At 45.4% G+C, this 13,345-nt stretch overlaps 1 protein-coding gene across 1 annotated transcript in view; it reads left to right on the top strand.

The window, feature by feature from the left end:
• The window catches only part of LOC138762348 (deubiquitinase DESI2-like), a 53,966-nt gene extending 45,155 nt beyond the window's left edge, over positions 1 to 8,811 (top strand). Inside the window, exons 4-5 of the mRNA XM_069936116.1 lie at positions 7,735 to 7,876; positions 8,716 to 8,811. Coding sequence (XP_069792217.1) covers positions 7,735 to 7,876; positions 8,716 to 8,811 — 238 coding nt within the window. The remainder of the gene's footprint in view (positions 1 to 7,734; positions 7,877 to 8,715) is intronic.
• The last annotated feature ends 4,534 nt before the right edge of the window (positions 8,812 to 13,345 follow it).

The raw sequence follows: 13,345 nt of genomic DNA on the forward strand, positions 1-13,345 counted from the left end.
GATCTGAAAGTAGGGGCGGAGAATTAGATAAGCAAGTTTGCGGATGATAGAAAGATTGGTGGTGTTGTGGACAGTGAGGAGGATTACCATAGATTAAAAGGTGATTTAGGAAGGCTGGAGGTGTGGGCTGAGAAATGGCTGATGGAATTTAATACAGATAAGTGTGAGGTGTTACATTTTGGAAAGGCAAATCTAAATAGGTCATATGCATTAAATGGTAGGCTATTGAGATGTGCAGAGCAACAAAGGGATTTAGGAGTTGTGGTAAATAGTACCCTCAAGGCTGATACTCAGGTAGATGGTGTGGTGAAGAAGGCATTTGGAATGTTGGCCTTCATAAATCGGAGTATTGAATTCAAGAGTAGGGAGGTTATGATGAAATTGTACAAGGTATTGGTGAGGCCAAATTTGGAGTACTGTGTAGAGTTTTGATCGCCAAATTATAGGAAAGATATAAACAAAATAGAGAGAGTACAGAGAAGGTTCACGAGAATGTTGACAGGATTTCAAGATTTGAGTTACAGGGAAAGGTTGTGCAGACTGGGGCTTTTTTCTCTGGAGCGTAGAAGATAGAGGGGACTTGATAGAGGTGTTTAAGATTTTAAAAGGGACAGACAGAGTAAATGCGGATAGGCTTTTTCAATTAAGAGTGGGGGAGATTCAAACTAGAGGGCATGGTTTAAGATTGAAGGGGGAAAATTATAAGGGGAACATGAGGGGAAATTTCTTTACGCAAAGGGTGGTGGGGATGTGGAATGAGCTTCCGACACGTGGTCGAGGTGGGATCATTGGTTACATTTAAGGAAAGACTGGATCGTTACATGGATAGGAGAGGACTGGAGGGGTATGGACCGGGTGCTGGTCAGTGGGACTAGGAGGGTGGGGATTTGTTACGGCATGGACTAGTAGGGCCGAATTGGCCTGTTCTGTGCTGTAAGTGGTTATATGGGAGGCCAGATCATTGGGAGTATTTGGACAAGACATAGACAAGTATCTCATCAAGGCATATGGGGAAAAGGCCGGGAATTAGAACTAGAGTAGCTTCATGTGGATTTACGACACAGACTCGATGGGCCGAGTGGCCGCCTTCTGTTCCTTGGTCTTGTGATCTTGTGAAGCCAAATCTGGTGAAGTGGCAGAGGCAAAGCTTCGCTCCCAGAGAAACTCAATGCCTTCTAGGCCCGATTTGATGACAGTAACAGCAAAGAATCACGCCACCATACCTCATCCCCTGAATTTTGAGAAATGCTTTGCTTCCTGGAGCATAGGAGGCTATAGATTTCAGATTTATTGTCAGAATACGAGGCAGAATTACCCCTTATTGGTAGTGCAAAAAAAAGCTACACAGCTATTACATGTAAATAGATGATGAATGTAAACAAACTACAATACATAGGGAGTAAAAAAAATCTGTAAAGGGCACAAGTCAGAGTCCTTAAATGAGTCCCTGATTGAGTTTGTTGTTGAGGAGTCTGATGGTGGAGGGGGAGCAGCTGTTTCTGAACCTGGTGGAGTGAGTCTTGTGGCACCTACACCTCTTTCCTGATGGCAGCAGTAAGAACAGAGCGTGTGCTGGGTGGTGGAGATCCTTGATGACTGCTGCTGCTTTCTGATAGTAGTGTTCCCTATAAATGTTCTTGATAGTGGGGAGGGTTTTACCCATGATGTCCTGTCCTCTGTCCACGACTTATTGCAGGGTTTTTCGTCAGGGGTATTGGTGTCTCCATACCAAACTGATTCAACTGGTCAGCACACTTTCCATCACACATCTGTAGAAATTTGCCAGTGTTTCTGGTATCATACCAAACCTCCGCAAATTCTTGAGGAAGTAGAGGAGCTGACATGCTTGCTTCATGATCCCATTAGTGAGTTAGGTCCAGAAAGATCCTCTGAGATAGAGACTCCCAAACACTTAAATTTGCTGACCCTCTCCACTTCTGATCCCCTCAATGATCACTTGATCATACTCCTCTAGTTTTCTCCTCCTGAAGTCAACAATCAGCACCTTGGTTTTGGTGACCTTGAATGAAAGGTTGTTGTTTGTGCATCAGCCCCGATACGGGCAGGAGCAAGGGGGAGACGGCGGCCCCGGCCTCGGTCGAGTGAGGCAGGCGGAGGCCCCGGTCCGGGCAGGGAGTGGGAGGCAGCGGCCCCAGTCCAGGCACAGGGAGAGCAGCAGCGGCCCCGGCCCCGGTCCGGGCGAAGGGTAAACGGCGGCGGCCCCGATACGGGCAGGAGCAAGGGGGAGACGGCGGCCCTGGCCTCGGTCGAGTGAGGCAGGCGGAGGCCCCGGTCCGGGCAGGGAGTGGGAGGCGGCAGCCCCAGTCCAGGCACAGGGAGAGCAGCAGCGGCCCCGGTCCCGGTCCGGGCGAAGGGTAGACGGCGGCGGCCCCGATACGGGCAGGAGCAAGGGGGAGACGGCGGCCCCGGCCTCGGTCGAGTGAGGCAGGCGGAGGCCCCGGTCCGGGCAGGGAGTGGGAGGCGGCGGCCCCAGTCCAGGCACAGGGAGAGCAGCAGCGGCCCCGGCCCCGGTCCGGGCGAAGGGTAGACGGCGGCGGCCCCGATACGGGCAGGAGCAAGGGGGAGACGGCGGCCCCGGCCTTGGTCGAGTGGGGCAGGCGAAGGCCCCGATCCGGGCAGAGAGTGGGAGGCGGCGGCCCCAATCCAGGCACAGGGTGAACTGCGGCGGCCTCGGCCCCGGTCCGGGCAGTATGGACCGACCTAGGAGGGGAGGCAGGCCCCTCCAGCCCGGGTAAGAAACCTGCATAGGAGAAGGCCACTCCGATATAAAACCTATGACCCAAGGACCTCGCTGCCACGTCCCAGCTTGCTCGGCCACGGCACACGAATCATGGGTGTAAAGGGTGGGGCCAGTACTGCGCGCACTGCACTCCACCTAAAAGCTCCTTTGCGCAGGCCCGAGGACAGGTCCACGTCCTCCCCCTCCACGTCCTCCCCCTCAAAAGATGCTCACAAACTCAAGCTAGCATGCTGGAACATCAGAACCATGCTAGACAAGGCTGACAGCCACCGACCTGAACGTCGGTCTGCCCTCATTGCACATGAACTCCTCAGACTTGACATCGACATAGCCGCTCTCAGTGAAGTCCGCCTGGCAGATGTAGGCAGCCTCCAAGAACGTGGCGCGGGCTACACACTCTACTGGTCTGGCAAGCCTTCGGATGAACGACGCCTCTCTGGTGTAGGCTTCATGGTCAAGAGCTTCATTGCCTCCAAACTCGAAAACCTTCCGACAGGCCTCTCGGACCGAATCATGTCCATGCGACTCCCACTTCAAAACAAGCGTCACATCACCCTCATCAGTGTCTATGCTCCAACCCTCCAGGCGGAACCAGCAGAAAAGAACAAGTTCTACACCGACCTGCGCAACCTCATCCAACGTACCCCTACAGCCGACAAGATTGTCATCCTGGGCGACTTCAACGCTCGTGTCGGCAAAGACTCAGAAACCTGGCCAGGAATCCTGGGCAAGCATGGCGTCGGCAAGTGCAACGACAATGGGCGCCTCCTGTTGGAGCTCTGCGCAGAACAGCGACTTGTCATTACAAACACCCTTTTTCAGCAGAGGGACAGCCTTAAGACCACCTGGATGCATCCCCGACCAAACACTGGCACCTCCTGGACTACATCCTGGTGCGAGAAAGTGACAAACAAGATGTGCTCCACACCAGGGTCATGCCTAGCGCGGAATGCCACACTGACCACCGGCTGGTTCGCTGCAAGCTCAACCTTCACTTCAAGCCAAAGCCCAGGAACAATAAAGCCCCCAGAAAGAGGTTCAATGTTGGAAACCTGCAGTCAGACAAAGCGAGAGGAAACTTCCAGGCAAACCTCAAAGCAAAGCTCGACGTTGCAACCCGCCTCACGGACCCGTCCCCTGAAACCCTCTGGGATCAGTTGAAGACTACCATACTGCAATCCACTGAAGAGTACTGGGCTTCTCCTCCAGGAAAAACAAGGACTGGTTTGACGAAAACAGCCAGGAAATCCAGGAGCTGCTGGCAAAGAAGCGAGCTGCCCACCAGGCTCACCTTACAAAGCCGTCCTGTCCAGAGAAGAAACAAGCCTTCCGTCGCGCATGCAGCCATCTTCAGCGCAAACTCCGGGAGATCCAAAATGAGTGGTGGACTAGCCTCGCCAAACGAACACAGCTCAGCGCGGACATTGGCGACTTCAGGGGTTTCTACGAGGCTCTAAAGGCTGTGTACGGCCCCTCACCCCAAGTCCAAAGCCCGCTGCGCAGCTCAGACGGCAAAGTCCTCCTCAGCGACAAGATCTCCATCCTCAACCGATGGTCAGAACACTTCCAATCTCTTTTCAGTGCCAACCGCTCAGTCCAAGATTCCGCCCTGCTCCAGCTCCCTCAACAGCCCCTAAGGCTAGAGCTGGATGAGGTTCCCACCCTGGATGAGACATATAAGGCAATCGAACAACTGAAAAGTGGCAAAGCAGCAGGTATGGATGGAATCCCCCCAGAAGTCTGGAAGGCTGGCGGCAAAACTCTGCATGCCAAACTGCATGAGTTTTTCAAGCTTTGTTGGGACCAAGGTAAACTGCCTCAGGATCTTCGTGATGCCACCATCATCACCCTGTACAAAAACAAAGGCGAGAAATCAGACTGCTCAAACTACAGGGGAATCACGTTGCTCTCCATTGCAGGCAAAATCTTCGCTTGGATTCTACTAAATAGAATAATACCTAGTGTCGCCGAGAATATTCTCCCAGAATCACAGTGCGGCTTTCGCGCAAACAGAGGAACCACTGACATGGTCTTTGCCCTCAGACAGCTCCAAGAAAAGTGCAGAGAACAAAACAAAGGACTCTACATCACCTTTGTTGACCTCACCAAAGCCTTCGACACCGTGAGCAGGAAAGGGCTTTGGCAAATACTAGAGCGCATCAGATGTCCCCCAAAGTTCCTCAACATGATTATCCAACTGCACGAAAACCAACAAGGTCGGGTCAGATACAGCAATGAGCTCTCTGAACCCTTCTCCATTAACAATGGCGTGAAGCAAGGCTGTGTTCTCGCACCAACCCTCTTTTCAATCTTCTTCAGCATGATGCTGAACCAAGCCATGAAAGACCCCAACAATGAAGACGCTGTTTACATCCGGTACCGCACGGATGGCAGTCTCTTCAATCTGAGGCGCCTGCAAGCTCACACCAAGACACAAGAGAAACTTGTCCGTGAACTACTCTTTGCAGATGATGCCGCTTTAGTTGCCCATTCAGAGCCAGCTCTTCAGCGCTTGACGTCCTGCTTTGCGGAAACTGCCAAAATGTTTGGCCTGGAAGTCAGCCTGAAGAAAACTGAGGTCCTCCATCAGCCAGCTCCCCACCATGACTACCAGCCCCCCCACATCTCCATCGGGCACACAAAACTCAAAACGGTCAACCAGTTTACCTATCTCGGCTGCACCATTTCATCAGATGCAAGGATCGACAATGAGATAGACAACAGACTCGCCAAGGCAAATAGCGCCTTTGGAAGACTACACAAAAGAGTCTGGAAAAACAACCAACTGAAAAACCTCACAAAGATAAGCGTATACAGAGCCGTTGTCATACCCACACTCCTGTTCGGCTCCGAATCATGGGTCCTCTACCGGCACCACCTACGGCTCCTAGAACGCTTCCACCAGCGTTGTCTCCGCTCCATCCTCAACATCCATTGGAGCGCTTACACCCCTAACGTCGAAGTACTCGAGATGGCAGAGGTCGACAGCATCGAGTCCACGCTGCTGAAGATCCAGCTGCGCTGGATGGGTCACGTCTCCAGAATGGAGGACCATCGCCTTCCCAAGATCGTATTATATGGCGAGCTCTCCACTGGCCACCGTGACAGAGGTGCACCAAAGAAAAGGTACAAGGACTGCCTAAAGAAATCTCTTGGTGCCTGCCACATTGACCACCGCCAGTGGGCTGATAACGCCTCAAACCGTGCATCTTGGCGCCTCACAGTTTGGCGGGCAGCAACCTCCTTTGAAGAAGACCGCAGAGCCCACCTCACTGACAAAAGGCAAAGGAGGAAAAACCCAACACCCAACCCCAACCAACCAATTTTCCCTTGCAACCGCTGCAATCGTGTCTGCCTGTCCCGCATCGGACTTGTCAGCCACAAACGAGCCTGCAGCTGACGTGGACTTTTTACCCCCTCCATAAATCTTCGTCCGCGAAGCCAAGCCAAAGATTCAGGCAAGTTTTCGATCTCCCTCCTGTACGCTGACTCATCACATTTCTTTGTAGAACCCATTACCGTGGTATCATCGGCAAATTGTCGATAGTGTTATAGTCTTACTGGGCCACATCGTCAGAGGTGTAAAGTGAGTATATGGAGTGGGACCTTAGAAGTGTATAAAATCATGAAGGGCACAGGTTTAAGGTGAGAGGAGAAAGGTTAAAAAGGACTTCAGGGGCACCATTACACAAAGGGTGGTGGGTATATGAAATAACTACCAAGGAAAGTGGTAGAATCAAAGACTGTTTATAAAGACATTTAGACAGCTACGTGGATTGGAAAAGTTTTGAGGAATATGGGCCAAGCAGAGGCAAAAGAGTCTAGCATGAGCAGGTTGGGTCAAAGGGCCTGTTTCAGTGCTGTAGAACTGTGTCTCCAAGTATTTGTCACATCCTAAAATAAAGTTAGTTTCTAGAGAAAATCTTAAATTAAGCCTGCATGCAAAAATATGATACTGCAGAATCTATTCTTGCTGGACACCCAACACTGCACCAAATTGTTTCACCTTTTTCTAAGAAGATTATTATCTGGGTTCAAGAGAAAGTGATTTTTCAGAATATTTGAGAGAGCAGTGTTGCAGGGACAGAAAGGTCACCTCACAATGCATTGCAGGGGTTGGAAGAGCTGCCAATCCAGGATTGAGCAATGTACATAGTTGTGTCAATGGATAGAAAAATGTGAAGATAATAAAATAACTTCATGTAACTAGTATAGCAGGTGGTGTACCAATAGTGTTTTGATTGGTTTCCAGGCCATTCATTATACCCCTTTTCACCACATTGTGACATCTCTATGTAAATCACGGTGACCTTCTGATAATAGTGAATCTCTTGAAAGTATTTTGGTGATTCTATAATATTGGCAAGACTCAAGTATCTTAATTGTATGAATAAAAAAATAATGCTGCGCCTAAAACTCTTGTCTGGTGGACATTTGCACTTGTTCTCTTTTCAATGAATACCAAGCCCAAAATATAGTCATTGTGCTCATGGAAAATATTTATTGACTTTGACTGTTTATCAGATCATTAACTGTTTTTAATCCCTATTTGATCCCAGAATTGAGACCGTAAAAGGGAAAAGGAAAGCTGCAATACTTACTTGACGCTTCAAAATAACCAAAATAAAAGTCGAAATATGTAATTGAGATCTGGAAAGTTATTGTATAAAATGTGCTTAGTTACTTAATTTTTTTAGTTAAAACAGGATTGTGAAGCTTTCCTTCTTTGCACATAAACTTTATTTGAGGGTGAGAGTGAATTGTTGACCTGATCATTTTTCCCCATGTTTAGTTTTCTTTCTAGCAGACCATTTTAAACCTGCAAAAGTCGCTTGACTTGGAGAGTTGACTATTTTAACTAACTCATTTTTTTTTTAACAAAATTTAAGGCTATCAGGATCTTACAATTAAATGTTAAGGAAATGAATTCTTTACTCTTCACTGGATCTATTTGTGTTGTTTTTTTTCTGCAGACAAGCCATTGTAATGGGTAGCACTGACTTTACGGAGGATGATGTAGAACGCATTGTTGAGGAGCTTGGAAAGGAATACAGGGGAAATGCTTATCATCTGATGCACAAAAATTGTAACCATTTTTCATCCACGATATCAGAGGCAAGTAATCATTACAGAAAGAGTTTACTTGTTATTTTTCCCCCCTGCAAACTTTCTTATTCTTGTCTTCCCTTGTACTCCTTTGCTTTTTCCCTAGCCCTTTGCCTGCACTCTCCTCCCCTCCTAAAATTGTCTATAATTTCAATTCTAATCATTCCTATCTATGCTGCTTACTATAAAGAAATCCTATAAAGAAACTCGTATCCTGGTTATGTTTGATGTCTTGATACTGGAAAAGTGGAGGAACAACATTTGTATCCAAATGGATTTTGCGTGAGCCATGTGTTTCTTGAGACCATTCTTAATTCAAAAAGCTTTTTTTTAAAATTCTGAGTCTTGCAGCATAGAATCAGAATTTGTCATGAAAAAGTCACAAAATTTGTTGTTTCGCAACAGCATCAAAGTGCAAACATTTTTATAAACGACCCTTACAAAAAAAAATGAGTGCACAAAAAGTCAAAATCAGGCAATGTCTTTGATTCATTGTTCATTCAGCAATCTGATGGCAGTGGGGGAGAAGCTGTCCTTGTGCTTCTGAGTGCTAGCCTTCAGATTCCTGTACTTTGTTTTTGATGGTAGCAGAGTGATGAGGGCATGGCTTGGGTGGTGGGGTTCTTGAGGATAGAGGCTGCTTTCTTGTAGTTGTTCTCGATGGAGTGAAGACTGGTGGCCATGGTGTCTCAGGCTGAGTTAACAACCCTCTGGAGTTTTTTCCTGTCCTGAACATTGGCACCTCCGGATCAGACAGTGATGCAAGTAGCCAGTATGCTCTCCACGGTACACCTGTAGAGGTTTTTGAGAGTCTTATGACATTCCAAATCTCCTTAAACACCTCAAAGTATACCCGCTGGTTAACCTACTTCGTGATTGCTTTGACGTGGAGGCTTCAGCACAGATCCTCGGAGATGTTGACACCCAAGAATTTGAAATTCTGACCCTCTCCACTACTGAGCCCTCGATGAGGACTAGATCGCATTCTCCTGGCTTACTCCAGAAGTCCATAATCATCTTGGATTTGCTAACATTGAGTGCAAGATTGTTGGTGTGACACCTCCCTCCTGTACATTTCCTCATTGCCATTTGTGATTTTTGCTGACAACCATGGTGTCATTGGCAAACTTGCAGATGGCATTGGAATTGGGTCTGGCCACACAGTCATGGGTATAGTGTTAAGAACTAATAAAATCTTAATAGTACTGTTACGAGCCCAGAGGACCTCAAAACCCAGCAGCAATAGCTATTCACCAAGACAAATGGTTATTTCAACAAAAGTTGCTTTTAATTATCCTTAAACATGAAAATAGAATCAAACTTTAACTTATCTCTATAGTTTTTAACCTAACATAACCCCCTTCTAATTCTAAGTGCACATGTATGTAATGTGTGTCAGAAAAGTTCTTTGATTCACAGTCCAATCTCATTTCTTATTCCATTTCTGGTTGCAGACAATTCTTATACTATGCACAGAATTTAACATTTATAAAGTTCACCAGGCTTTGGTGCTTGAAAGGTAAATGGTTACCGGTCAAGAAGGTTATTGTCGGTTTAGAGAGTGATTTGTTATTCCAGGGCATCCACAACTGATGTACGTCCATCAGCCACTCCAGTTTCTTGCTGATGAAACTTGCCCTTTCAGGGTTCTCCAGGTGATAACACCTATCTTTCAGGTCACCACAGAGTTCTTTTTTGTTTCTCTTATTCCAAGTGAAACATTAGATAGCCAGTCATCTGCTCTTTCATGAACCACAAGGGCTTTGACCAGGCCATCTTCCATAAGGGGGCATTCAACAAGCTTGCGAGCTTGTCCTGTTCTAGTTCTGTCTGCTGGCTATAACGCTGCAGAAAGGATCTCTCTCTCTCTCTCTGAGAGAAAGCCTCTGACTCTCTGCTTACAAAACCACATAACCCTCTTACAACAGCAAGTTCTCCTTCAGACTGTCTGCAGTTCTGACAAGATCTTTCATCTGTTGCCTTTTTTAAACAATAATCCATTAGTGAAGTCTCATGAGTACTCTTCAAAGCTCTTGTAAAAACTCTGAGACTCCAATATGTCTAGCATTGGGCAGAGCTCCTGTATTTTAAATCAGATCTGTTTTAAAGTGTTTGTATGTGACCTATACTAAAAACCGTGTACCAATTTATCTCCCAAAAGCATATCTATATACTCTCTCACAGTACTAACAAAGGAGTAGCAATGGAAAATTCACCGGACAATGGTAAATTCAAATAAATAGTTTTTATTAAACTATCAATAATGTAAAATTTCTTACTTATCTCTTAACATAACTCTAACTTAATTCCCACTATGCGCAAATGTAGATATGTGTGTGTACAGTTTTAATCTCATCTGAAAAGTCAATTTTAAACTCCAGTTTCAAATATCTTGTTGAACTTGAGGATCTTTTTAAATCTCAGTTAGAAGTAATTATGAAGCATTTTTAAACACTGTTTTCAGATTTCTTTGAACTCGCGTCTTTTGATGAGTTGACTTTCAGAGAGAGATTTCTTCCTCTGAGTGATTTCACAAACTCTCTCTTATCTTGCCTAAGAGTTATGGAGTTTGTTTTCCACTGACTTCATACTTCTTAATCAAAAGTGACTATTCCTCTGGACACAAACGAGGCTGCTCTCTTCTTAAAAGAGCAGTCCGAGTACTTATTTTCTATTAAAATACCACTGAGTGTACCTTCTGATCATAAGGACACAGATCCTTTTCAAAGAATTTTGAAATTACTTCCTCTCTTGACAGAGAAAGTAATCCTGTATACACAGAAGGTATGATTTCTTCTAACTGGTTTTAAAATCACTCTCTTCATTTATGTTTCTCTGCATCACCATGGTTTTAGTTTCACTTCTGCAAAACCTTTTCCTTTTCTTCAAAACCACTCCATATCCATAAAACCCTCCGACCTCATCTCTCTTCCAAGAGGCTTAAGTGGTTTACGATTCCTGAAAGTCTAGCACAGGTTATTCAAATGACACTTGAGTTTTGAAACTGCTCCTAGCATAATGCTGATTGTACACAACAATACTTTTAAGAACCACACATGGTACTTGAGTTTAAATTAAGGACACTTATTCAGCTTTATGGCTCTGTTCTCTAGACACTGCAACTCCGAACTAACTTCTGTGTGAAAAGGTCTGTTGTGTCTTTGTAAAACCCTGAATCCATCCCACAATTCCTTCACTAGAAATATATTTAACTCTATAGCTTACTTTACGAAGAAATATATATTTTATGACAAAAGATTTCAACTTTGAAGATGCGCTTGAAGTGCGCTTGTGTTGATAGTCAGTGAGGAGGAAACATTGTTTTCCAATTCATACTGACTGTTGTCTTCCGATGAGAAAGTCAAGGATCCAGTTGCAGAGGGGGAGCAAAGGCCCAGGGTTTTGAATTTCTTGACCAGCGCTGAGGGAATAATGGTGTTGAAGGCCAAGCTGTAGTCGATGAAGAGCAGCCATTTGTATGAATTGCTATTTTTGAGGTGATCCAGAACTGAGTGGAGAACCAGCGATATTGAGTCTGCTGTGGAGCGATTTGTGGTGATAAGCGAATTGCGGTGGGTTTATATCCTTGTGTAGGTACGTGTAAATTCTGGCCATGACCAACTTCCAAAGCATTCCACCAAAGTAAATGTTAGTGCTACTGGGCGATAGTCATTGAGGTAGCTCTTGGGCACCAAGGTGATTGATGCTCTTGAATCAGGTGGGGACCTCATAGATATGGGTTTTTTGAGCCCAAGGAGTCCACATTATCATATCCCCATTAGCACAAATCTTATTCTATGCTCCCCACATAATAAGAACACAAGAAATGGGAGCAACAGAAGGCCTTCAAGCCTACTCCACCATTCAATGATATCATGGCTGATGTGAAGATTGGCTCATCTCTACCCACCTGCCTTTTATCCCCATATCTCTTAATTCCCTTACGATGTAAAAATCTATTCAATCTTGTCTTAAATATCATTCCTCTTAACTCCTCCCATTCCATCGCTCATCAACAACTTGGAATTTGAAGTGGGCAATTAAGCACTATTTTAATCTAACCAACACATCTTTAGGCTGTGGAAGGAAACAAGCACAGCCAGGTCATGCAATTTTCAGCAATGGCTTTGCAGCATTCTGTGCCACATTAATGCATTTTCACGAGCAATCAATTCCCTGTTCTGTGCCACATTAATGCATTTTCACGAGCAATCAATTCCCTGTTCTGTGCCACATTAATGGATTTTCACGTGCAATCAATTCCCTGTTCTGTGCCACATTAATGCATTTTCACGTGCAATCAATTCCCTGTTCTGTGCCACATTAATGCATTTTCACGTGCAATCAATTCCCTGTTCTGTGCCACATTAATGCATTTTCACGAGCAATCAATTCCCTGTTCTGTGCCACATTAATGGATTTTCACGTGCAATCAATTCCCTGTTCTGTGCCACATTAATGCATTTTCACGTGCAATCAATTCCCTGTTCTGTGCCACATTAATGCATTTTCACGTGCAATCAATTCCCTGTTCTGTGCCACATTAATGCATTTTCACGAGCAATCAATTCCCTGTTCTGTGCCACATTAATGCATTTTCACGAGCAATCAATTCCCTGTTCTGTGCCACATTAATGCATTTTCACGTGCAATCAATTCCCTGTTCTGTGCCACATTAATGCATTTTCACGTGCAATCAATTCCCTGTTCTGTGCCACATTAATGCATTTTCACGAGCAATCAATTCCCTGTTCTGTGCCACATTAATGCATTTTCACGAGCAATCAATTCCCTGTTCTGTGCCACATTAATGCATTTTCACGTGCAATCAATTCCCTGTTCTGTGCCACATTAATGCATTTTCACGTGCAATCAATTCCCTGTTCTGTGCCACATTAATGCATTTTCACGTGCAATCAATTCCCTGTTCTGTGCCACATTAATGCATTTTCGTGTGCAATCAATTCCTTGTTCTGTGCCACATTAATGCATTTTCACGTGCAATCAATTCCCTGTTGTGTGCCACATTAATGCATTTTCACGTGCAATCAATTCCCTGTTCTGTGCCACATTAATGCATTTTCACGTGCAATCAATTCCCTGTTCTGTGCCACATTAATGCATTTTCACGTGCAATCAATTCCCTGTTCTGTGCCACATTAATGCATTTTCGTGTGCAATCAATTCCTTGTTCTGTGCCACATTAATGCATTTTCACGTGCAATCAATTCCCTGTTGTGTGCCACATTAATGCATTTTCACGTGCAATCAATTCCCTGTTCTGTGCCACATTAATGCATTTTCACGTGCAATCAATTCCCTGTTCTGTGCCACATTAATGCATTTTCACGTGCAATCAATTCCCTGTTCTGTGCCACATTAATGCATTTTCGTGTGCAATCAATTCCTTGTTCTGTGCCACATTAATGCATTTTCACGTGCAATCAATTCCCTGTTGTGTGCCACATTAATGCATTT

This window comes from Narcine bancroftii, chromosome 4, assembly GCF_036971445.1.
Source record: "Narcine bancroftii isolate sNarBan1 chromosome 4, sNarBan1.hap1, whole genome shotgun sequence".
Classification (NCBI taxonomy): Eukaryota; Metazoa; Chordata; class Chondrichthyes; order Torpediniformes; family Narcinidae; genus Narcine; species Narcine bancroftii.